This window comes from Pelmatolapia mariae, linkage group LG2 (genome assembly GCF_036321145.2).
Source record: "Pelmatolapia mariae isolate MD_Pm_ZW linkage group LG2, Pm_UMD_F_2, whole genome shotgun sequence".
Taxonomy (NCBI): domain Eukaryota; kingdom Metazoa; phylum Chordata; class Actinopteri; order Cichliformes; family Cichlidae; genus Pelmatolapia; species Pelmatolapia mariae.
Genome location: NC_086228.1, coordinates 5,994,262 through 6,019,055, shown reverse-complemented (window position 1 = coordinate 6,019,055; position 24,794 = coordinate 5,994,262). Strand labels below are relative to the sequence as shown.

The following is a 24,794-nucleotide window of genomic DNA, read 5'->3' as shown; positions in this document are numbered from 1 at the left end:
TCACAAATGCTACAAGAATACAGCTTATTAATGGCCCTACCTGAATTTTAATCAGCTGCTTTAAAGGTGTGCATGACCATAACCTCTGGCAAAGCTCATTATATTTGTTCTTTTGGTATCACCACTACTTTTATGTCTTTAGTTTACTTTGGCTAAAGAAAAAAATGGGTCCCCTAAAAGGCAAATTTATGTAGACTACTGTCTACACACACACACACACACACACACACACACACACACACACACACACACACACACACACACACACACACACACTCCTTCATATAAATAAATGCATTTTCTACTTTTTAGCACTCTCCTCATTATCATAGGTTTTGTATAGGCAGATAAGGAAAAGTCAATCTAAGATATATAAATGTAAAAAGTTCTCATCAGCAGATGAGATCCAGAACACAGGATTTCTGATATCTTTTAAAAGACATTTGATCATTCTGGTGCTATAAGAGTGTATTTTTTTAACAGCTAAAAAGGCTCATACCAAAATCTGAATCTTTATGGTCCAAATATGTACACACATACAAGAAATTGACCTTTAATTTTTCATTGCTCTGAATTTAACGAACTTCTATGTGCAATGGTGCGAAATGCAAAGATACTGGAATAATTCTGCCGAAAATAAGGGACTGATAAGAGGTGTATACTACATAGATCGTATAGTTTAAGTAGAACTTAAAAAATTAAAGGTTTAAATTTTTTGTGAGTACATTATACTTCTGCATGCTTTTCTTAATTATAACATGTATTGCTCCGTTTTCTGCTTCTATCCTTAAACTGTATTTTTGTCTACGTATATAAAATATTCGATAACAACAGCAGTGGGAGTCGACAGTTATTCACTTTATGCTTTCTTTCTTGATATAACGTGCTGTAAGGCACCCATAGACTGCATAACAGACGTTTAAGTACGGTTATTGAATGCAGCATTGTGTAAACAGTGACACCCAGTGGCTACAATATATAATAATATGAGGTTGTTGCAGTACCATGTCCTGCCTCGGGGAGGCGCTTAAAACAACAGGAAAACCAGTAGAGGGAGGAGCGAGCGCTGCTGCAGGTCTCCTCACTGAGCTAACTAAAGTCCATCATCAAGCTAGTTAGCGGGAGCGATGTGGTAAACGCTAGCGGTGATGCACTAGCAGCAAGAGACCATGGACTAGCTCGCCGCTCAGTAAGATAACTCCAGAGGGTTATTGCACCGTCTCGACAATCACTATCATCACGCAGTAGAGCCTTTCACCTGGATGTAATTAGCTTCTTCATTCATGCGCTCGTGCTGGTCCACGGGGGATTTTGAGCTGTGAGTGGCGGGCAAGCTCAGTCATCTGCTCGCAGGGGACAACACGGCTCAGTCACCGGTACGTTTGTTTTGTTGATAGCGTGCTAGCTGGCTAACAGTAACCAAGGGAGTTCAAATGTTAACGTTTGAAGAGATATAAGAGGTGTGACGGAGCCGCAATTGCAAGGATGCACTCGTAGTGTACACAATGGTAAATAAAGTGAGGAGCGACAGGGAACTAGTGTGCTTCCGAGTACTGAAAGCTTTGTGAAGTAGTCAGAGAACGCTAACATCTGTGTTTGGGTCACTTTTACGCTATTAAACTGCTGTTGTGTTGCTCGGGAGCCACCAGGTCCTAGCTTAATGGCTGTAGTCATTTAGAGTTTTTATTGCCACAATGTTAACTGAATGTTTCTCCTATCAGAGCAGCAGCATGGTGGTCCCGGACAGTGCCAGCGTGGTGCCTCAGCCTGACAATGGTAGTCCGACTGGCCTCACGGAAAACTCCGAGCCGGGGTGCGAGGTGGCAGGAGAGGGAGGTCAAGACCTGGCAGGGGTGGAGCTGGAGGAGGTCCGAAAGCTGCAGGAGCTTGTGCGCAGGTTGGAGGTCCAGAATGAGACCCTGCGCAACAGGGGAAGCAAGACCGTCAGCCACAGAGGAGCAAACAGTAACCTCACAGCTGCTGTCAACATCAACGAGAGGCTGGCTTGTGAAGAGGTGACAAACTCCCACCTCAGGTTGGAGCACAGCAGCAGCCAGCTGGGCAGCAGGGACTTGATGCTGTCACCCCCTCAGGACAGCAGCAGTGGAGAGGAGATGTCCCCCTTGCCTGTGGCTAGCAGGCTGGAGGAAGAGGATGATGAGGAAGAGGAGGATCGGGGTCCGTGTGGCAGCTTCCTAAAGTTGACCAGCAGCAACGGAGCAGCACAGTCTCAGGGCCAGAGCCAGACGCCGGAGAGCCCGTCTCAGGAAAGTTATGAGTCAGAGACACTTGCAGAGAGCGACTCAGGGGTGGACCAAACTGCACTGGATGAAGTGGATGTCCTAGATTTGGATGATGAGTGTGCAGACATAGAGGACGAGGAGAGCTGGTATGTCTCATTATCGGCAATGCTTTCTCTGGTTGTGCTTTGATCCCACTTGTTTGGGTACAGCCGGCATCTATTTGTGGCTTTAACTGTGTGGCTAAACATGTGCAGCTGAGACGGGGATAAAAAGTGATGTTCATACAGCAGCAGCTGCGAAAAGTTACCTCCAGGGGAAGCTGGGCTCTGAAGTCACATTTAAAGTTTCCAGCCTATAGGTAGAAGAGCCCCTTTAGCCACATGAGTCATTTGTGCCTTTTCATTTTAACCTCTGAATTCTTTAGTGTGATACTCCCCCACAGGGCAGTGACTGTGTAGCATCAGGCTATTTGGGTTTAAAATTAGACTCGATTCTGAGCTGATGCAGAAACCGTGGTTATTTCTTATCCCACACAAACAAAGTGTATTTAAAAGCTCAAGTCGACACCTGCTCCGATGATCTTTTTGTAAGCAGGAGAGAAAGTATACAGATTCTTAGCATTTTGAGAAGGCATAAAATATTCAAGAGCAATTAGGAGAAAGTAAAAGAAAGCAGAGTCAGTTGTTTCTTCTGTCTCAGATTTAACCTTGACTTCTCAGACTCGAGTGACATGTCTGCTACCTGTTTGACAGGTTAGTCGAACACAAAGGATGTTCTTTTTTAAGTTCTAGCTGTCTGAATCAAGCACAAATTTAAAAAAAAAAGGTCTTGTATCAGGTGAAAGACTATCCTGTTTATTAAAAAAGAGACCACTAATTTGACTTAACCTAGTCAGAAAAAGGATATATCTGCATGTAATTAATATTCAGCCTTTTTAAAAGCCTGATCTGTTTTGAACCAGTGTGACCTTTACTTGTTTTGTTTAATTGGCTGATAGCAATGACCTAAAAAGAACATTAATATGGGGCTATGCAGGAGATCAGTCTAGACATGAGTGTTCATTCTCTCTCGCAGTATTGTCCTAAACAGGTACCATATTGTGTTCACTTTAGCAACTGAGGATCTGGGGATTTAACAGCCAGACCACTCATGACTTATTTTCAGTTTTACATCATTAGCCATACCATATGTGCTTTGTGGGGTTATCATAGCCAAAACATTAAGTAATCCCAAACAGCAGCATAATCTGATCTGCTCCGGGCTGAGTGGGCCCGCGTGGCTGAACTACTTTGGTTGGGATTGCACAGCATGTGATTTGAGCCCCCCCCCCTTCCACCCTGTGTAATCACACCAGAACAGGGGCCAAAACAGAAGGCAGCTAATGCAGTACTTTTATATTTATTGTTTTGAACCATTACTTTGTGAAAAGATTAGTAAAAGAAGACCATATTCTTGGGACAAAATTTGAACTCTTCTATGGAAATTCACCAAGTTGGGTAATTTCTTTCTGTCATGTTTGTTTACTTGTTTAAAAAAAAAAAAACTAGTTCAGACTCTTAAAGCTCAGGGGCCTTGGCTTCAGTCCTCCTAACTTGCACTTTTCACACTGACACAGTGGAGCAGTGACAAAGGCTGTTGCTGCTCTCGACTGTGAAAGCATAAATATGACACAGCTGAATATGTTTTGTTATAATATCACTTTGGGGTTTATTTACAGTTATTACAGGATTGGTTTAAAAGTGTAAGAGACTCCTCAGTACTAACATTGTGTTACAGCAGCTGTTGCCAGTGTCCTGCATAAATGGCAATAGCAACACTGTGAGCAAAACCACACTGTGAATGGATCAAAAGCAAACAACATTGTTCTGCATCAAACAGCGGGTTTGTGCTTCTACTAAGTACCACCCTCCTCTGCTCTCCCTGCGCAGAGAAGCCGTGCTCTCTGTGCAGGACGTGTGACCTGAATATTGCTTCCTGCATTGTCGCTCATTCCTGTGGGAAATGGGGTCCTTTTGTGTTTGCCCAAATGGGAAGATGATTTGTAGCTGATTGGTCCAGAACCAGTCAGTTTGGGCCCTTTTGTGTATCCGACTCAAAGCATCAGCCCATGTGATCAGCCACTTCAAAGCTTGTGGTGACTAAATGGCTGTTTGCTCTCACTAAGGCAATGTTGGACACATCGCGGAGGAAGCATCTGACACTGCAGCTGCATAAAACTCATTTTTGGCTGACACTTTTGTCCGTAGTGGATATTTCTCATGTGTTTTTCATGCTGTAGAATGTAGCTCAAAATGATAGCGGGACTAAAAGCCACAAAACTGTTCCATCCACGTCTGTGCTCAGCTGCTAATCTGAGTTTGACTCCGTGTTTTAGGCGTCTTTGGATGTGAATTTTGCATTTAACCAAAAGGACATGAGGCAAATGTAAATTCAAGGTTGGTTCCGGCTTAAGCTGTGATAAAGATGTTCACAAGTACCTGCTTGAGATGATTTCCCACTCACTGTTTGCTTTGATTACATCATTGAAGTCAAACACACAGTAACAGCCTGGTTGTTTGATGTGGGATCTTTACTGCAGGATACTGTCCTTCTGCTGGGGAAAACACTGAGTGGCTGGGCGTTAGCATATCCTGTACAATCTGAGGAAGAAAAAAAACATTCTGTTTTACATGGCTTTCACATCCACTCTTACCTTGCATACCTCACACAGCAGCAGTTCACACTAATCTCCAGCTTGTTCCCATTTAACTGTTCTGCTTCTCACATTCTGGCAAACACTGCAACATGAAAGCATGATCAATATGAGAAGGATTAGACTGACTTCTTTATTCTCACTACTCTTAATTTCCCAGATTTAGTGATATCTTTTTCTCTTTTGTGCTGCTTCTCTACAGGTTATATGTGTCTCCTAAAAAGCAGGTAGCAGATCCAGGGCCAGACTCTCCGCTGAAGTGGTGTCGGCAGGTCCTTGACCATCGCAGCCCCGAGACCGAGATGGCTTGCCGGACTCTGATCAGTCGCTTGGACCAGAGTATGCATTTAGGATCGTGTACTATAACTGAAGAAAGTCTACTTTGTTTTTTGTTTTCTTAAGAGTGCTGCATGTATGATGCATTTTTGTAGGGCCGATCCGGAAGTTAGCTTCTCCCTTTTTCCATGGCTTTAGAGTTTCTGCAGAAAATAGAGCCTGTGGGAATGCAGTCACCAAAAGTAAAACACTAATGTTAGGCTATAAAAAAACAACAACAACCACTTTACCATCACCAGTGCTGAACTGTGTACAGTGGGATTACTTTTAATGTCCTCCACAATTTCTGTAGTCTCAGTTAGCCATTTGTGAGCAAGCATCTTGTTCTGGACAAATTAAGGCTTCAAAATTTAGGAGTGGGATATTTATTCACATATTTATGTTTATAACAAAACGTGAAAATGTCTAAAGCCTCTGCTAACCACAGAAGGTCTTTCCTTATTCTGCAGCTCTCTATTCACCCTCAGGTGCCAATGCTTAGATTACCAATCTTTCACGCTGTTGAACACTTTAAGCAAAAGAGCTTTGCCTATTTAATAAAATGAGTATCTGATGGTCTTTGATTTGTATCCCTGCCGTATGGTTCAGATTATGGTTCAGCAGCAAAAGCACGTAGACAGCTTCGGCCTGCCAATCTACCTGCAGTTTGGTAGATGGGTGCTGTGTCAATAATATGTGGTACAACCGGTCTGTGGGCAATACTTGCTTATGCTGTTGTTAGTTCGTCAGCCATCTGTGGAGAAGAGCAAAGTTTTAACATGCAGACAGCTGAAGTGAAAGAGTTTCACTGCAGTCACTGTCTGTACTTTTCTTACTCTTTTCTCCACACTTCTCCCATTCCTGGTGAACTTCGCTATCATGCTCTTCTCTGTTCTGGCTCACTTGTTAACCAATTGACGTTTGACCGTCATCCACGTCGAGCAATGTGCAGTTGGGGTTTTGGCAGACTACACGGGAGCTGTGTGTAGGCAAATACCAAAGCAAATGGACACAACTGTGAACTGTGGTAGAATAAATTAAGCATTAGAAATTCTAGGCCTAAACCAAGGTTCAGGCACGTCATTCAGCACATTTAGCACCCCAACTTTACTTACTGCTTACCCCTGCTGTGCACAGGGGTGTATAACAAAGCCTAAACACTTGCTGTGAATCTTACTACGCCTTTCAGTGCAGATAGAGGTTTGCATCTGATCCAAAAGACCCCATTCATTATTAAACCTGTGAGCAGCTCCCTCATCTTACATGCTGCAAAACCTGAACAACAAAGCTATTCACACCTGGGCTGAATGACTACATGAAGTCATGGGTGGGATTGGATTACCTTCCTCCCAGAAGAGTTCATGTTTTTAAATGCCAGCACCAGACCACGTATCCACCTGGATCATTCAAGCTCCAGAACAAGTCATTTAGCATGCGAGGTGCATGAATCAAGTTTTTAAGAAAAAACAAAACAAGAATTGAATTGAGAAATTTTAACTATTGTGAGAGCTTTTTCTGAGGACATTTTACAAGTAACTTGATAGTGTCACATTGTGTATATAATAAGTACTGGTGTATTTTCCTTCCTGAGAACGTGATCTCTCCTGTCCTGTCGCCTGCAGCATCTCGATGGAGAAACATGTACAGCAGTCCATCAGAGGCGGGCTCGGCGGGCTCAGGCCTGATCTCTCCTGGGTACCACAAATCAACTAACAAATCCCTACTAACCTGTGGCAGTTCAGGTATGGCATGACATTAACACACAGCGCTTCTCATTTTCCCTACAACACAACAGTGAGAATAACATCAGTTACTGTAAGGATGTGGGTCTCACAGCGGTCTGACTGGTTAATTTTAAGGACTGCTTTAGCATTTTTGCATGTTTGAGCTATTTTACATATACTTTACATCGCTGCAAACCATTCTTCAAAGGTTTCTGTAAATGTTTATTTAATTTAATAACTGTTATTATGGATAAAATTTGCAAATACGGTCAGAAACAGTCGATGGGCATTTGTCGACTACATTTGTGTACAGCAGTCACTTAAGGTATTAATTCCTTATCTTAAGTATATTAACTTCTCTTATTAAATTAAATCAAGTTGATCTGAGCCTCAAATAAGCTAAAACTAAGGTGTGCCCTGCAGATAGCACTGGTGTACTTTGGAATATGGTTAGTAATTATGTAAAGTGTATGTTGTTTGTGCTCCCGGGTGGGACACACACACACACACACACACGATTGATAGTGTTAACATATGTAATATGTATGGTATGCATAATTTTGTTCCTTGAACATGTGATTGCAGTTGTAATAGTCGCTTTGCACATCATGTCTCACAGTTTTTTCAGCCCGGCAATGTCAGTATTGCTGTGGAAACTCCTTTAATAACAAATCTTTGCATGAACTTGAAAGTGCTTGGAGTATGTGTGGTGATTCTATCTAATGCCAGGCTTTTTACATAACCAAATGCTGCTGGGTGATGTCGTTTCGCATTCATCAGGCATGTGTCAGGCTGAACTTTGGCTACAGCTTCCCAGGGCATCATCAGCAGACTGGGCTTTATAGACCAGTGCTGTAGAACAAGCTGTGGGGAGACAAACTAATGTCAGACTGTTAATTCTAAAATTGTGGGCCCACTTAGATAAATTGCATATTCACTTGGTGATCTTGATGAAAGGTAGTGCTGCATGCATTAGCCTGAGTCTGTTGAGTTATACCTCACAAAGCTCAATTTTTATCAGCCTGATTTTATGCTGATCAGCTAGTGTCATGTTTAAAGTTGCCACTATCAGTATGCATAAGAATTTAAATATTGTGCTGTATGCTTAGTGCTTAGTGAGTCATAAGGAAGTAGGAGGTTTTGGCTGTGGTCAGTATTCTGTCTATATTCTGTCTATATCTGTGTAATTCAGCTTACTCTAACGGGTATTCTGCTTTGTTTAAAGGCGTCACAAGCATGCCCTCAGCCCTGAGTTCCCAGTCCTCCATAGACAGCGAGCTCAGCACATCAGATGACTCCATCTCAATGGGATATAAGCTGCAGGATCTCACAGATGTCCAGATCATGGCTCGTTTACAGGAAGAGAGTGAGTGTAGAAAGGTTATAGCATTTTGAGTGGCACCAGCTGATTATTTGCATTTATAGACGTCAGAGTCTCATTTGAAAAACTGAGTTTTGCTTGACTTTTAAGTTGTTTCATTTTGACCTGGTATTTCTGGCTCCAGGTCTGAGGCAGGATTGTGCTTCTAGCTCAGCATCTGCATCGCGCCGCAGCTCCACAGCATCTCTGCAGTCCTTGCGCCGGGGCGGTACATACAGCGACCAGGAGTTTGACACTTACAGCCTGGAAGATGAAGAGGATGACTTCTCCATGCCCCAGCGACGGCATCGTTTCACCCCTTCGCCATTAGGCTCACCTCGGTGCCTCTCTCCCTCGACTTCTAACCACGGTCAGGAATACAGCAGCCAACTCAGGGCCCCACGCACAAAAGCACCCAGGCGGTCTCTCCAGGGCCCCAGTGCAGAACTGCTTAAATTTGCAAAGAGTGAGGGTAGGCTATAACCAGTTATACTTAAGCAGTTTTACTCTAGATAAGGGACAGCCATGGAGATTCTTCTGTTGTGACAATATACATTTGGTTGTAGTTAAGTGTGTGTGTATGTGTGTGGTTCCAGAGGAGTTGAGGCACAGCATGCCTAATCTGGCTCCCCGCACCAGCCTACGTTCCCTGGAGGCAGTCAGAAACAGCCGCAGCATGGAGGCTAACCTCCAGAGCTCTGGCAACCGCATGTCTCCCCTGACTCACTCCCCCTCCACAGGTAACCCCACCCTCCTCACCTGGTCCCCACCACTCCTTAACATACATTGTCCTACATTTCCTTAGAGATAACTCTTTGTGGTGTCACTTTAATCCTACAATTTAACCTGTTCTTCACCTCTGCATGATCACAGGAAGAGTTTGACCAATATATATGTCTTTAAAGATCATGAGCAATGTTGCAGCACAAGGCCTGTTTTTATTTAGGAATTCATATATTCTATTATTTATCAGTCTAACTCTGACAGTACCATACAAGCCATCATCTATAGGTTTTCACTGGATACTTGGTACTTTTTTAGTACCTACTCGGCTGGGGTTCCAAGCGATCTACGAAGTCACATCCAAATGTGACCTCAGCAGATTGCACATCACCGATTGGCTAATGAGCGGCGTCACTTGATGAGTCATGGGAGGGTGTACATCATAAAAAGGAAACTTTTCATGAAGTTTCCTTTTCAAAACCCGAAAATGAGGAAAACAGCTACACAGAAACGACACTGCGGTCCGTGAGTCTGACGGAAAGCCACAGACTAAGCAGCAGGTATAGCATTGCCTCGAGGTGCTACTTTGTTGTAGAGCTCGTGTCGCATACAAGTGATGTCACGGGATGTTTGCTCGCGTTGCTATAACGACCCCATGCACATTAGGTGGTACTCAATTGTAATGGAATACGGTTCGCGTCAAGCCGATCCGAGCAGGTACTAATGGAAAAAGGGTATACACTATTGGTCACAGCTACTTGCAGTTCCACAGTTCTTTCCTCACCCTCTTCCCTGACATCCCCAGGTAACTTCCTTTCCACTCACCTGCTACATGACTGCACCACTACTCTGATAATTCAGTACTGTTTCCCTAAGCTTGTCTACAACTCCCGTGTACAACAGATGGCCTTACAATAGCTTTTATTTACTGAAATTGTCTTAACGAAGCCATCTGGATTGAGATTTTGTTCTGTCACTCAAGGTATGGTTTGCAGTCGGCTGCGAAACAGTGGCCAGTCTCCTCTCTCCCTGCGGACTCCAGTTAAAGCCGTCACTCCCGTGGGCTCTTTGGCAGGTGGTCGTCAGACTTCCAGAGGCCTACCTGTTGTCCAAGGACAACAGGCAGGAGGGAGCCGCAGGGTCCAGTCGCCAGGTTCTGCTAATGGAGGAAGCTACGTGCCCGGCAGGGCTTCAGTTGGAACCGGGAGGCCGGGGGTAGGACGAGGTCAGGCTGCGTCTTCAGCCTCCACTAGAAGTAAACTTTCACAGCCTCAGAGGAGGTGAGTGCTCCAAAAAAACACTCTTAAAGGAGCTCTGTGTAATTTCAGGAAACCCCACAGCTGCAAAGTGAACTGCAGTCAGTGTTCTACTGCTCTTGGTTGCACACAGCTCATGTTTTCAGTCTGTGTGCAAGCTAAGCCTCACTAAAAACAGTGCAGTGTAATAGTGCACATTTAAGGAATGGTGAGATGATGAGGAGTATTTCCCATTAAGCTATAGATACTTGTTTTCTTCTGTGAATTGAGACTAATCTCCTCTTTTATTGACAGGTCTTTGGGCATGGCCAAAATCTCAGATGAGTCCTGGAAAGATGGCTGCTACTGAGGTCTCCTTGCAATGAAGGATGTTCACTGCTGCAAACATCACCCTGACTTCTCCCCGTTACCTCTAAATACAAAGAAAAACAGTCACTGTGTTCACAAATGTGTCATACAACCTCTGCCCCCCCCCCCAATTTCAGACTGGAGCGCTGGGCTGCACTGGATTTGTAGTTAATCTCTTTCCCTCGCATGAAACACTGTCAACCCACACAAAGAGAGGATGTGTAGGCAGACAAGAAGACACGTGCACACTCGACTTGTTAATATGGACCAAATCTGAGCTTCCAGAAGATATGCTTGTGTCAACTTTACTTATTTTTCTATGGTATTTGTGAGAAACTGCTGGAATATTAAGGGGTGTATTACTGTTCTGTTGATGTAATTGATATGAAGACAGTTTAAATGAAGATTTTGCCAGTCTGTTCATTATCTGTGACTTACTCTAGATGAAGGTGCTGAGTATTGCATGCTTGGTTTTGTTTTTTTCCCTGAGCCCAAATGCCTTCTCTTCATTCTATACCTGCAATATGAGAAAACTTTCATGTCTCTCTACAATTATCTTTGGATTTCTGAATGTTTGAGTGGTTCATAGTGAAAATTATCTTTAGATTTGTGTTGTATTTGTGTTTTGCTGTTTGCTTACACGGCAACACAACTCCTGCAAACCACACTGCCCTTACGAATTATCATAAAGAAGGAAAAAAAAAAAACATGGGTTGTGCCAAGGTGCATTAGAGCTGTAATTCCTTAATTCCAAAAGTAATTTTAGGTTGGTAAAGGTACTGTTAAAGAGTTTTCAAAGCATTTTTACTGCATATCTACATTTCAATTTTAGTGTCTGTCTTTGGGAAACCCACTAATAACAAATGTTTATGCACAAAAGGCCTCCTGCCTTAGTCAGCTATGCACCCTCATGAAGAGTGCCTCTGAATAATTAGGAGCTGTTATGAAAACGATTAATAAAGTCTACCCTGAAACTCTAAATGCACTTCTGGTCATATTTAATCCATGCATGTTAAATCGTGGTCTGTTCTGCATGAAAGGCTAATTAGTCACACTATGCAGCACAAGCAATAGCAGCAGCAGTACCGTTACCATGTCCCGGATATTTCCTGGGTGCGTGACCAACCACTTCTCAAATGAGTGCTCAACTACTACCCACCCCTTGTGACAAAATGGCCTACAGGCCTCATCTTCGCAGGCAAAGTCTGAGCGCGCACAGTACAAGCACATAAATGTTTATTTTATTTGTTACTGTGGTAATGTTTGAATTTCGCTCCTCTGAGCCCGCTTTAAACATGTCCCGATTAAGAGAATGACTGCGTTAATGTAACTCTGCTCTCTTATGCATGACGCAAATAGTAAGGGATCAGCGGTAAACGAGGCCACGCATTGTCTGCCCCCCGCCCTCCCTCTGCTTGTCAGGAAGCAAGCTGATTGGCCGAGGCCTAGCAAAGAGTGCCCGGGGATCCAAAACTGCAGGCCGCACTTAGCTTACCGTCAAAAATAAACCAAAAAAATAACAGACAAATCCGAGAAGGGGGAGAAACACCGATAGAGTCAGAAGACAACGTTATCAGGTAAAATTATTCTGAGTCGATCAAAAACGAGTGTGGAATAAGACGCATGGGCCCAGTTGGACGTAGCGGGCCTCTTTCAGCCTTTTCGAAAAACAACATGGAAGATAATGCGGCACAAGCTGCACCACCTAGCTTAGCAGGCTAGCTAGCTGACCGGACGGCAATCGCAGCACAAAACAGAGCGAAATGCAAAACTAATGATCTCATTGGTCATCATAGTTTGTTGTATGCGTTTGGGACTACATATGCATTATAACGTTATGTGTAACCGTTGCTTACATCGACGTATTGGACTGGTTATCGCGCTCCTTGAATTAGCCTTTATGCTAAAACAAAATGGCGCTTTGAGACTCAGCCCTAGCTTCCTTGCTAGTTAGCTCCGGTGGGTGGAGGGCGGTAGCCATTGCATAACTGTGGTAGTTTCAGTGGCGGCCATAAACTCGGGAGCATATGTGATTTTTGTGTAGATACTTAACACTACAGTACTTCAGAAACTATTAGTGCAACGGAACTGCATTTGTTTTTTACCCAAAAAGGATAAATATGTGAAAACTAACAGCCACAACACCACTACAGACGGCTGTAGACACATTGGCTTCATTTTAAATCGTCATGTGACGACAGTGCATTTCCTCCCACGAAACTAAGCAGGAGTCCTTATCCAAAAGCTATCAGAGCCGCTGCATGCGAGCTCGCCACCTCCCTGCACACTGAGTCTTTTGTCTGTGCTGCGCTCCGGCCATCAGGCTCAACCAGCTCCAGGTGTATTTAGCGATCTGTCCTCAGGTTGAAGCATGTAGTACCCCTGATTGGCAGTAGAGGGAGGCAGTGGTCAACAACAACAACTGTCCACGGTTTAAAAATAAGTTTGTGTTCTGTATTTAAGGCTTACGGAGGTAAATTTTGCAATAGATTAATGCTTTTATTATGAACCCAACGCCAAATATTTATGCATTTCTGCAAAAAATGAACAGCTGGTGTTCAGTTATAATCCCAAGCTCATGTGATAATTGTATTTTCTTTTAATTCAGTATCTTGATGGAAGGAAGCACATCAGATATCCTGTTGGTTTTACTGTAAAGATTTTCTGTCGTCAAATGTGAAGGTATGTAATACTAACTGCATTTTTTTCCCTTTCAGTTTCATTTTTAGCACTGTATATGAAGTAAAGGTTAATGTAATCTGTGCTGCAATTTTCAGTCTGTTTTTACGGAGTGAAGACATGGATCAAGGAGGAGGGGTGTTAGAGCTGCACACTCAAGAGCTGAAGATGCCCCATGCTATGATCATGCAAGATTTTGGTAGGCGAATTAGCAAGAGAATGCAATGCTAGAAAAAATACACATGTTGTATTTGGCATTTAGCTAGAGCAGGGCGATATGACCAAAAATATTTATCACGATATACATTTGAAAATTTGCGATAACGATATAACTGACGATATAATTGACACTAGACAAAATACTTTACAACTCCACAACTTTATTAGTTAAAAAAAAAACATCAGTGTATTTTCACTTAAACAAGCAGCTGTTTTTTTATGTGCATTAAAGTTATATAAAAATTTAACAGTGCAAATGCAAATTCCTTGCTGACAGTTTAACCAAAAGGCATATCCAGTGGAAATTGGCCGACATATCCTCAGCATAACCATGTATAATATCCACAAAACTTAAAAAGAGGTTATACACACATACAATACGGTAATATTATGTTGAAGCACAGTACGTATCACTCCGTGAGGCTCCTGCGTACGATAGCAGTAATGCTCCGACAATCCATCAAGTGGTGCGGCTTCGTAGCTTAGCAAATTCGTACTGAAACATTTGACAGATTTTCGAGCCCCATGTACCACATAAAATCGTTTCAAGGTCAGTAAACACAACCAGAATTCATACATAAGGCACACGGGATTATAAGGGGCACTGTCGATTTTCAGAAAAATCAAAGGATTGATTTTAAGTGTGCCGTATTTTCCAAAAAACACAATAATAACGACAGCCCGCTAGCATGCTCTACCAAAAATAGTGCTTTGTTGTGTATCTGACGGACTAAAGCTAAACCACTTCCACACCACTGAAATTGCAGCATTTTTACAAACCAATTCTGGTTCATCTGTTTCATTCAACGATCCGGTTTCACCCTTCTCATTCTCCGTCGCCGCCATGTGCGTATGAAATCAAAGGCACTGCGCATGCATGTTTTACCCATATTGTATCGCGATATTTCATTTTCTTATCGTTGCCCAACATTATAGTGGTATTACCGTGAACAGTATGATATGGCCCAGCCCTACATTTAGCTAATATTTAGAGACCAGTTTCCCAAAAGGCGTAAGAAACCTGAGTGTCAAGCTAAATAAGGAAGTCAAAGTGACATCACATTGTCATTAGCAAGTTTTTATCGTATACTAACAAAAAATGACACACTTTCACAATTATTTGACTATTATCAAGCTTTAATTGTGATTTTTAAAAACTCTTTATATCATCAGTTGCAGGCATGGGGGGTCTGGCTCACATTGATGGGGAGCACATTGTGGTGTCGGTGCCAGAGGGTATGCTGCTTTCTGATGTCATGACAGACGAGGGCATCCTCCTGGAGCACGGACTTGAGGTGGAAGGTCTGGAGACTCAAGTTGTTCAAGGTCTGGAGACGGAGGTAGTGGAGAGCTTACATGCAGATGTAGAAGGCTTGGAGGCAGAAGTTGTTGAAGGGCTACAGACACACGTGGTAGAGTTAGAGGCTCAGGTTGTTGAGGGCCTAGAGGGAGAAGTGGAAGTGGAGGGTCTTGAGGCGCAAGTGGTGGAGAGCCTGGAAACTGAGGTTGATGTGGAGGGTCTGGAAGCCCATGTTGTTGAGGGCCTTGAAGAGGAAGTGGAGGTGGAGGGCCTAGAAGCTGAGGTCGTCGAAGGGCTGGAGGTGGATGTGGAAAGTCTGCAGTCTCAAGGTGTGGAGGCCCATGAAATGAGCACTGAAGACATGGTGCCTTCAGAGCACAGTGTAATCATGCCTGAAAATATCCTGGGGACTGAAGTTGCGATAGAGGAAGCCCTGGACGCCCATCACCACCATGTTCTGACCTCAGACCTCATACAGGACGCAAACCACCATCATGACGACATGCCAGACCAGGTGTTTGTGGCAGAGCTGCTGTCTGAACACCAGGACAACACACTGGACCACCAGCTTGTGTCTGAAGGGTTGATGGTGACCGAGGCCAATGCCGAGACCATAATCCATGAAGAGCTGCCAACTGAGGCTGTTCCCCTACAGACAGATGAGGATGATGATGCAAGGAGTAGCTCCGAGGATTACCTGATGATCTCCTGTAAGATATCTTGGCACATAACACAGCAAAGATTTTTTTTAAAGTTACATTTTTTTGCATAACCATTGGTATTTGTTTTTGTTTTGTTTTTGTTTTTTTAAAGTGGATGAAGTGGGAGAAAAGTTGGACATAGGGGACACTCCCCTTGAGATCAGCACTGAAGTAATGGAAGACAAGGACTCCAAAGAGGAGGATGGCTCTGAGGTCATAAAAGTCTACATCTTTAAAGCTGAAGCAGATGATGATTTGGGTAAATGATCTTCAATACAGTACATCCAGCCATGTTTGTGTTAAAAGTCATATGGCTCATTAAGTTTTTTGGGGGGTGGGTTCAAGGTGGGACAGAGGTAATAACAGAGGATGATTACCAGAACGGCCATCCTGATTTGGAAGCAGCTTCATCGGGCAGACTGGGAGTCGGCCGTGACAAAATGGTCTACATGGCAGTCAAGAACCATCCAAAGGAAGAAGAGGATGATGAGGATGACAGCGATGATGATGAAGATGAAGACATTGGTATGCTCTTTTTATGAAAGAGTTAGATGGGTTATGTAATTTTTCCTAAATTAGCAGTTTGAGATAAAACCATGTTCTATGACTGCTAAAATAGATTATTAAGAGGAAGATGCTATGCTGCAGCATTTCTGTTTAAATGAGATGGTCAGCAAGATGGTTTGGGGTCAGTATGTGTGGCAAATGTGTTTAAAAGATTTAAACACATTTTAAAAGAGTTTAAAAGAGTTGGTTTTAAAAATGAATTCTTTTTTAAAACAATCATACTAGAAGTAAGGCAAGGTCATCCATTCTGTTGTTATTGGGGTGTTATGTGTTGCAATGTCTGTGCAGGTAATACAATTGATCAAGTGAAGAATGGAGCAGCTACACCATTTTTGCAAATCCGTGAGGGACTGGGTGCAAACCGTGCTCTCAAAACCAAATTGAAGAAGAAGAAGAAAGGCGAAACACGGCAGTGTCAGACTGGTAGGATCAGCATGTCGTATTGATACTGATGCATACCTTAAATTGATCATTTTTATCTGTGTTGTCACCAAGTCTGAATGTATATAATTTTATCATTCACATTTGAGGAAAACTTAGAATAGTAACGGTTGATTGCAATGTTGCATACTCTTTTTTTTTTTTTTTTTTTCAAACGTCTCTGTCCAGCTGTTATCATTGGACCAGATGGGATGCCTTTGACCGTCTACCCTTGCCACATCTGTGGAAAGAAGTTTCGCTCGCGGGGCTTCCTCAAATGCCATATGAAGAACCACCCGGACCATCTGCTCAAGAAGAAGTATCAGTGTACAGACTGCGACTTTACCACCAACAAGAAAGTCAGCTTTCACAACCACTTGGAGAGTCATAAGCTCCTGAGCCACAACAATGAGCGATCTCCAGAGTATACCGAGTACGCGCGGCGCTACCATGAGTCTAGCCCACTGGGCTCAGACAAGCTCATTGTCAAGGATCGTGAGCCCAAACTGCATCACTGCAAGTACTGCGATTATGAAACAGCTGAACAGGGCCTGCTCAACCGTCACCTGCTGGCTGTGCACAGTAAGAACTTTGCACATGTGTGTGTTGAGTGCGCCAAAGGCTTCCGTCACCCATCGGAGCTGAAGAAACACATGCGCACCCACACAGGCGAGAAGCCCTACCACTGCCCGCACTGCGAGTTCCGCTGTGCAGACCAGTCCAACTTAAAGACTCATATCAAGAGCAAGCATGGCGCAGATCTGCCTTTCAAGTGCAGCCACTGTCCCCAGGCTTACGCTGATGCACGGGAACTGCAGCGCCACATAGAGATGGTGCAGGGGCACAAGACCCACCAGTGCCCGCACTGTGAGCACAAGAGCACCAACTCCAGTGACCTGAAGAGGCACATTATTTCAGTTCACACCAAGGACTTCCCCCATCAGTGTGACGTGTGCGAGAAAGGCTTTCACAGGCCCTCAGAGTTGAAGAAACACGCGGAAACACACAAAGGCAACAAAGTGCACCAGTGCCGGCATTGTAACTTCAATGCACCCGACACTTTCACCCTGAGTCGCCATATCCTATCCCTGCATACGAAGGACCTACCCTTTAAGTGCAAGCGCTGCCGGCGAGGCTTCCGGCAGCCCGCCGAGCTGAAGAAGCACATGAAGACGCACAGTGGTAGAAAGGTATATCAGTGCCAGTATTGTGAGTATAACAGTACGGACGCTTCTGGCTTCAAACGCCACGTCATCTCTATCCACACAAAGGACTACCCCCACCGCTGCGACTACTGCACCAAGGGCTTTAGGAGGCCTTCAGAGAAGAGCCAGCACATAGCCAGGCATCACAAAGACATGTTGATGTAATGTCATTGCACACAAACACACTCCTCTTTACCGAGTAAATCTGTGTCACACACCCAGAGGTAATTTTAGTGTATTAACAAAGAAATAATGGATGCAGGCAGTTGATGAAGAAAACAACATTATAATTGCTGTTCTGTGTTCTGTGTCGTTTTGGGTCTAAACCTCCTGCCCCCAGGAGTAAATGCAAGAACACATTTTAGGATGGGGGTTAAATCCGGAAAAAAACAAACAAAAAAAAGACAGTGTGTGCACTGAGTGGGACAGTTGTAAATTGTCTTTGGTGGCAGAAAAAAATCACATATGAACATATATTCAGGGTTTCAAATGTCTATATTTTTATACCCACTCAGCTGAAATGCTGCAAGATGATGACTGTGTCTAGTAAAACAGAAAAGCGGTGTTTTGGGGACGTCATGCTAGTTCTCCAGACGATGTGGAACGAGTACATGAGAAGTTTGCCTCCATAGTACCAACTAGTATCTTGACCTCATGAACCAGCTTTTACCCTGACATTTTTTTCTTTTTTCTTTTCTAATGCCATCTGGTCTTTAATGAACAGAGCCATTCACAAGTTCAAAATGGGTTCGTCACTGATGTTGAGACATAATGCATCTTGAAAAATATGTTTCATTAAATCTAACAGTTGAACTCACATCATTTTGGATTTTCCTCTCAACCCTGAACTCTTGGAGCCCCATTAAACGAATCGTGTATAAAACAGTATAGACTATTTTCTGTTAAATACGTCTTACAAGTTGAATCAGAAATGCTACTCTCTGGTCAGCAGAGTCTAGCATGGAGCAGAAGGGTGGAGTTGGTATGTTAGAATATCCCTTTAGTGTACACATCTCTGACTGGTGTATTATTATAATTATATATGACCTTGACAGATGGTTGGCTTCACATATAATAACCAGTGATGTGGTTGCGTGTGAATGCCACTGTAAGTACGTGTGATGTTACCTATGACACAGATAACCATTTGATAGCAATCATGCCTTACATCCGTTAGTCTTTATCCTTTAAGCACTGATGCACACCGCTAATCAGAAAATAAGTGATTTTTAACTCTCAAACATGCTGTATCAATGCCATTCTCTCAGAGATTATGTGTTTGAGTCAGTAGAAAGCACTTTAATAATTTTTTTTTTTGTATTTTAATGACATGTATAAGAGTTTATTATCTGGGGATATGTATAGATAAATAGATAGAAATATCCCAAGATATTAAACACGTACAGAGCTTTGTGAGTGGGTAAAGGTAAAGATTGTTTTGGAGTGTTATCTCTAATGAGCGGGCAGCGATCATTACTGCATCACAACTGAATTGTCATTGAAAGTGGTGGGTGAAACCGCTTATTGTTTTGTTCTATGGATAAGTGATTGGGTTTTGTGTTTTTGTTTGTGCTCACTAACAAGTTTCCCAGACACTAGCCCTACAATCCCAAATAGCCCGACCCAGTCCCAAGCACGGGATTATTTCCTTCAAGTCATTGCTCATCATATTGGCATTAGTCTTTAAAGTATGCACATATGCTGTCTCCATGAAATTAATTGTGGTATATATTAAAAAAAAATCCCTGCATTTCGTGTACCTTAGTCTATATTTTCTTTCAGTCTGATTGTGGATAAACTACTGGTGGGGAAGAACCAAAATAAACAATTATCTTTTTACCCTTTTTGTCCTTTCTGTCTAACAAGAAGGAAATGTTAAAAGCTAACAGGGAAATTTACACACAGCTGCTGTATTACCAGTAAATCAGTTTGGCTTTTCCTTATTTTCCACATCAGCGCTTCACCTAATCTGCGTCTTGCATCCTCGTTTCTCATTAAGGTTTTAATACTCGCTGCCAGGAGTACATGAAGGATTGGAGTTATAACTCGCTATTTATCCAGTTTGCATCAGCATATGTCTTTATAGGATCTAATGATTATCTGTAGTTGTAGCTGTCTCTTTATCAGTTTCATGTACAGAGTGCATTTTCAGTGATTGTACAACCATCAGGCGTTAATAGATGATGAAATATGGCAGTAAACTTCAGCAACTCAGGTCTAGAGATTGATTGCTAAAGAGAATTCAAACTTTCTCTGCTTCACGAGCTCGTCATCCCACATAATTGTGCTTAAATATAGGATTTACTGTGAGAAGGCAGAGCAGCACTGCACTCTCCCAGAATGTATATTTTTCCACTTCTGTCAGCACAGAGAAGCTGAAGAGAAACCTGAGCTCCCTTTGGCCAGGCTGCTTTATTTGGATTCTTTTCTTTTTTTAACTACTACGTCGGGATCCTGCAGCTTCAAGAGCCTCTTTAACTTGGCAAGTAGATCTGATACATACTGTACAAGCTGAGACGCTTCAAAGAGCGATCATAGCCTTGTTGGCTTTGTGCAAGGCTGAGACAACAGTGTGGGGAAAACTACCCGGCACAGTTGCACAATCCTCAAACATGAGGTGAATCTGAAATAGTCTTCCCCAGCAGGATAGAACCGCACAAGCGAATTTTAGCTTATTTTATGAACTCGTCGCCTAACAGTCTGCTTATATCCACATCATGTGTGGGTCACAAAAGTTTTGTGCGCTGAAATAAAAAAAATTAATGGTCCTAGTGCAGTTTTATTATTACAGCAATTTACTGTTATTATAAGCGCCTGAAAGTTAGACAGACTGTAATAGTCTAATTTTTCAAAGAAGCTTTCTTGTCATAATAGAAATAAAAGGTTTAAGAGTGAGCCTATGTGCACAACAGCGAGGCCTTAAACCTAAAACGGCTACAATGAATTCACCCACAATTAATTTCATTACATTGTTGCTTTTCTCACTGTGGTGCTCCCAAAAGGGTATATTGTTTGCAAGTTGCTTGCAGATCTACCTGAAAGCAGGACTGATGAAAAGAAGAACCCTTTCACTGTGGATCAAACACCACATGCAGTCACTGGCCACTTTATTAGGTACACATTGCTTGCACTGGGTTAAATCCCCGTTTACATTTAGAGTTCCCTTCATTCTTTTTGGAATGGATTCCTTAATATTTTGGTCCATATTGACACGTGTGAATGTGTCAATGTGAATCTCCTGTTCCACCACATGCCATATGAGCTCTGTTGGATTGATTTAGTGACTGTGGAGGCCATTCGACTACATTGAACTCATTGTGGTGTTCAAGAAACCAGTTTGAGATGATTTGAGTTTTGTGACATGGTTAACCTGCTAAAAGCAGCCATCAGATGATGGGTACACTGTGGTCACAAAGGGATGGACCTGGTCAGCAAGAGTACTCAGGCAGGCTGTGGGATTTAAATGATGTTCAGCTAGTACTCAGAGCCCAAAGTGTGAATCCAAAAATATCCATCACACCATTACACCACAACCGTTGATGGCAGTATGGATTCATGCTTGCATGTTGTGATGCTGCCAAATTCTGACCCTACTATCAGACCAGGGAAGGTTTTCAAATCTTCTGTTGTCCAATTTTGGTGAGCACGTTTGATTTGTAGGTTCAGTTTCCTGTTTTTAGCTGTCAGGAGTGGCACAAGGTGTGGTCTTCTACTGCTGCAACTCACCTGCTTCAAGGTTCTATGTGTTGTAGATTCATAGATGCTCTTCTGCATAGCTTAGCTGTTAAGAGTGGTTATTGGAGTTACTCTTGCTTGAAGCAGTTTGGGCAGCAAGCTGCAAGATAGATGCATCTATTCTTCTGCAGGTACCCCTTATTCTCCTGGTTGCTGAATGTAGTTCTTTATAGATCCAACTATATCAAAGGATTATGTCTCTTTTTCTTTTTTTTACATTTTTGAGGTCAGAATTAGGAGGATTTGGGAAGGGAAAAATTTGTAATGAATAGTGGTGAATGTTGAACCACATTCATCGAAGACATTTATATTTAATTGAGAAGATTTAATTTGTTTTGGGAGAGAAAGGGGAAACCGCCTCATTTAAAAAAAAATCACTAAACTATCCACTAAAAGAGGGAAAAGGAGTGACTCGGGAACAAACTGATTCAATAAAAAAGTTTGGGAAGGTTGTGCGAGGGTGGCTGAAGGGAGTTGACTTTCCTGATTAAATATCCACTTTGATTTAATTATAGTGTTGTGTAGCTATCAGAGTGATTGCTGTCAGCCCTGAGTCATTATTCAATGGTCTCATTATTAAGCAAACAAAAGCATCTTCAGGCTGTATGGAGTACCACAGACGATTTACTTGCTCAGCTGAACGATAAAGTTTATTAATACATAATATGCAGAAATGTAACTAAAATTTCTGTGACGTGTGTTGAACACATATCCCCTGTCGTGAAGGATATATGATGCTTCTTAGTGAGGGAAATGAGGGTATGCAGATGGGTTTACGCCGCCACCACAAACACCTACACGAAATGGATGCAGCAGCTTGACCATTTAGGTGAAATCCACAAAATATCTCATAAATCACTCACAGGTGCGGCTGTCAGCAGAAACTGCTGAGGATGCAGAGATCAATATGCAGACAAATCCTCCCTGAGTTAACCGTTCTTTTGTCACGGCATCACATTGTCTGCCAATTCAGCACGAGGAGCCCGTCGTGTTGTTTTTTTTTATTCTGAATTCGTACTTTTTGAGCAACAGTAAGCACATTTTTCCATTTCCTGCCTAAGTACGCTAAACCTCTGCCTCTCTCTCCCACGGGTGTGCGAGCCACTTCTCTGCCCATTTTAAATCAGCGGAGCATCAAACACACGCAGAGTACACCTAACAGCCTCAGACGGCCATCAGTGTTATGAGAATTGACAGACGTACACAGATAATCCAACCGTTGCAGAAGGTCAAACTAATTTATTTGATGTAGTCATTTTTGTTCCTAGTTTTCAGGATCAGTGTAGATGTCTGTTGCATAGATGTGATTGGAATGATGAAATGGGCAGTAAAAGGAAGGGGGGGAAAGGTTTTGATTCATGCACAAATACTGTATTTATATTAACAGAGTCATTTTCAATCGCTGGCATGGTTCAGTAGGAGTTAATAACTCCAAATATTTAGATGTGGTTCTGCACTGGAGCGTTTTATGTTGGATATAATTTAGTCTGGACTCCACAGGACTCTGGTGTTAGGCAGCATATTGCTGTTGCATATTTCAGTGAAGATGAACAGCAAATGGAGCCGGGACCGCTTCATCAACTCATTTCATTGGCAGACAGCACTGCCACATTACCTCCAGATCCTGTGGTGGCCCACATAACCGGAGTCGTCCAATCCAGACTGTTGCGTGAGGCTGCTGCGCAGAAAGCCAGCTGGAGACCAAAGGCCCTTGGGGAAATTACTGCCAGATTGCTTGGAAAGAGGCAAAATTGGCCTGCTTATTTGTCAGTGAAGGGTCTGTGTGGTGGACACAGCCGAAATTGAAAAGACAGGGAGAGAGATTAGGTAGCCTGTTGGCTACACGAGTCTGTGCTACCTACTGGCGTCTTTAAACTTTGATGATTACTCAGTAAGAAATATGTTTAAAAGCTGGGAAGTGCAATTATAATTTCAGATGACATTTTTTTCCTACGTGACTTTAATGAGGATGAAGCCCCATAACAGTCTAGTCAGTGCAGTGGGATAATTTCAACATACCAGAAAGTTAAGGGTCAATTCTTTGAATGCAACATTTTCTCACTGGTTCAATAAAAGGAAAGGTTGATCTGGGCTTTTTAATATGGTATGTTATTCTGCTAGAAGCAGCCATCAGAAGAACGGTACACTCTGGTCACAAAGGGATGGACATCAGCAGCAATGCTCAGGCAGGTTTTGGTTTTTAAATGATGCTCAGCTGGAACTAAGTGCACACAGTGGACCAGTGTGCAGGGAAACTTCCCTCACACCATTACCCCACCACCACCAGCAGCAGCAGCAGCAGCCTTAAACATTGATGCAAGTCAGTATGGATTCATATTTTCATGTTGTTTACACCAAATTCTGACCCTTCCACCTGAGTTTCCAAAATTTGAGATTCATCAGAGCAAGCAAGTCTTCTGTTGTCCAATTCTGGTGAGCAAACTATAGCTTCAAGTTCCCTGTTCTTAACTGACAGAAGTGGCACTCAGTGTGGTGCACATGTTCTGTGTTCAGAGATGCTCTTCCGCATACGTTGGTTGCAACACTGTATGCGGAGGAGCTACTTTTGGCTTTCTATCAGCTCAAAACAGTCTAGATATTCTCTCTCAACAGGGCATTCTCACCCAGGGAACAGCTGGATACTATCTTATTTTTGGATCATCATCTGTAAACACTAGAGTCGGATGTGTGGGACAATCCCAGTAGATCTGAAATACTCAGATATAGTACTCACTATATAGTTTTAAAACCTGCAAAATGCACTTCTGATATTGTATAGATGCATGCCTTTACACTATAAAATAGATGATTCAGTAAATACCACATCTATTTGTGACCATGCACTCTGTGTCTTACTTTAGTAAAACCCTGTGTGATATGGGCTGCTGGTGGGTTCTAGTTTCAGTTTCATAGCCGTGCAAGCTGCATGGTCACATCACAGTAACTCAGATCTCAGCTGAGCACAGAGAAGCTTTCCACCTTGCAGAAGAGCAGCAGTGAGCCAAACTGTGCTTGTAAATCATTGTGCACAGCGAGGTTCAAATGTGCAGATTTCTGAGTGAAAAGATATTTAGACTACAGCGCACTGTCTCCAATAACAACTCTTTATATCTCTATAATCAGACTTTAAAAGTTGTTATTAGTGTTTAGGGAAACTGTTTCCTTTAGAGTGCTCACTAGATGTCGCTGTTATCCCATCCTTCTCGCGCAAAGTGACCACACTGATCACTGCGAGCGGTGCCAAAAATTATGGCATCAAGCAATATAAGAATTTTCTAAGAAAGCGGGAGGGTTTGAATGTGACCCT

General features: G+C 42.8%; 2 protein-coding genes across 4 annotated transcripts; both read left to right on the top strand.

Moving 5' to 3' along the window:
- Positions 1-1,060: 1,060 nt before the first annotated feature.
- Positions 1,061-11,642, top strand: zgc:66447 (SLAIN motif-containing protein-like). Of its 3 annotated transcripts, none has more exons than XM_063491646.1 (9): positions 1,061-1,376; positions 1,727-2,389; positions 5,138-5,274; positions 6,873-6,992; positions 8,200-8,340; positions 8,480-8,806; positions 8,931-9,074; positions 10,040-10,337; positions 10,608-11,642. In XM_063491646.1, the coding sequence occupies exons 2-9, from the start codon at positions 1,731-1,733 to the stop codon at positions 10,660-10,662; spliced, it is 1,881 nt and encodes a 626-aa protein (XP_063347716.1). In that variant the 5' UTR covers positions 1,061-1,376; positions 1,727-1,730; the 3' UTR covers positions 10,663-11,642. The 3 variants fall into 3 exon arrangements, with proteins under 3 accessions (XP_063347716.1, XP_063347708.1, XP_063347723.1); XM_063491638.1 differs by having other exon boundaries at positions 1,722-2,389; XM_063491653.1 differs by lacking the exon at positions 8,931-9,074 and having other exon boundaries at positions 1,722-2,389.
- Positions 11,643-12,076: 434 nt separating this feature from the next.
- znf711 (zinc finger protein 711) lies at positions 12,077-19,591 on the top strand. The gene is made up of 8 exons (XM_063491630.1): positions 12,077-12,238; positions 13,270-13,343; positions 13,439-13,539; positions 14,733-15,569; positions 15,673-15,819; positions 15,906-16,085; positions 16,416-16,550; positions 16,737-19,591. Exons 3-8 carry the CDS (start codon positions 13,461-13,463, stop codon positions 17,915-17,917), a joined length of 2,559 nt encoding a protein of 852 aa, XP_063347700.1. The 5' UTR covers positions 12,077-12,238; positions 13,270-13,343; positions 13,439-13,460; the 3' UTR covers positions 17,918-19,591.
- Positions 19,592-24,794: the final 5,203 nt, after the last annotated feature.

What these genes read in the sequence shown, in the direction of transcription:
- znf711 (XM_063491630.1), top strand. Translation starts at nt 13,461, where the DNA reads ATGGATCAAGGAGGAGGGGTGTTAGAGCTGCACACTCAAGAGCTGAAG. An exon ending in TATGATCATGCAAGATTTTG is followed by an intron (nt 13,540 to 14,732) that starts GTAGGCGAATTA and finishes TTATATCATCAG; the next exon opens with TTGCAGGCATGGGGGGTCTG. An exon ending in TGATGAAGATGAAGACATTG is followed by an intron (nt 16,086 to 16,415) that starts GTATGCTCTTTT and finishes ATGTCTGTGCAG; the next exon opens with GTAATACAATTGATCAAGTG.
- zgc:66447 (XM_063491646.1), top strand. Translation starts at nt 1,731, where the DNA reads ATGGTGGTCCCGGACAGTGCCAGCGTGGTGCCTCAGCCTGACAATGGT. An exon ending in GATCAGTCGCTTGGACCAGA is followed by an intron (nt 5,275 to 6,872) that starts GTATGCATTTAG and finishes TGTCGCCTGCAG; the next exon opens with CATCTCGATGGAGAAACATG. An exon ending in TAAATTTGCAAAGAGTGAGG is followed by an intron (nt 8,807 to 8,930) that starts GTAGGCTATAAC and finishes GTGTGGTTCCAG; the next exon opens with AGGAGTTGAGGCACAGCATG.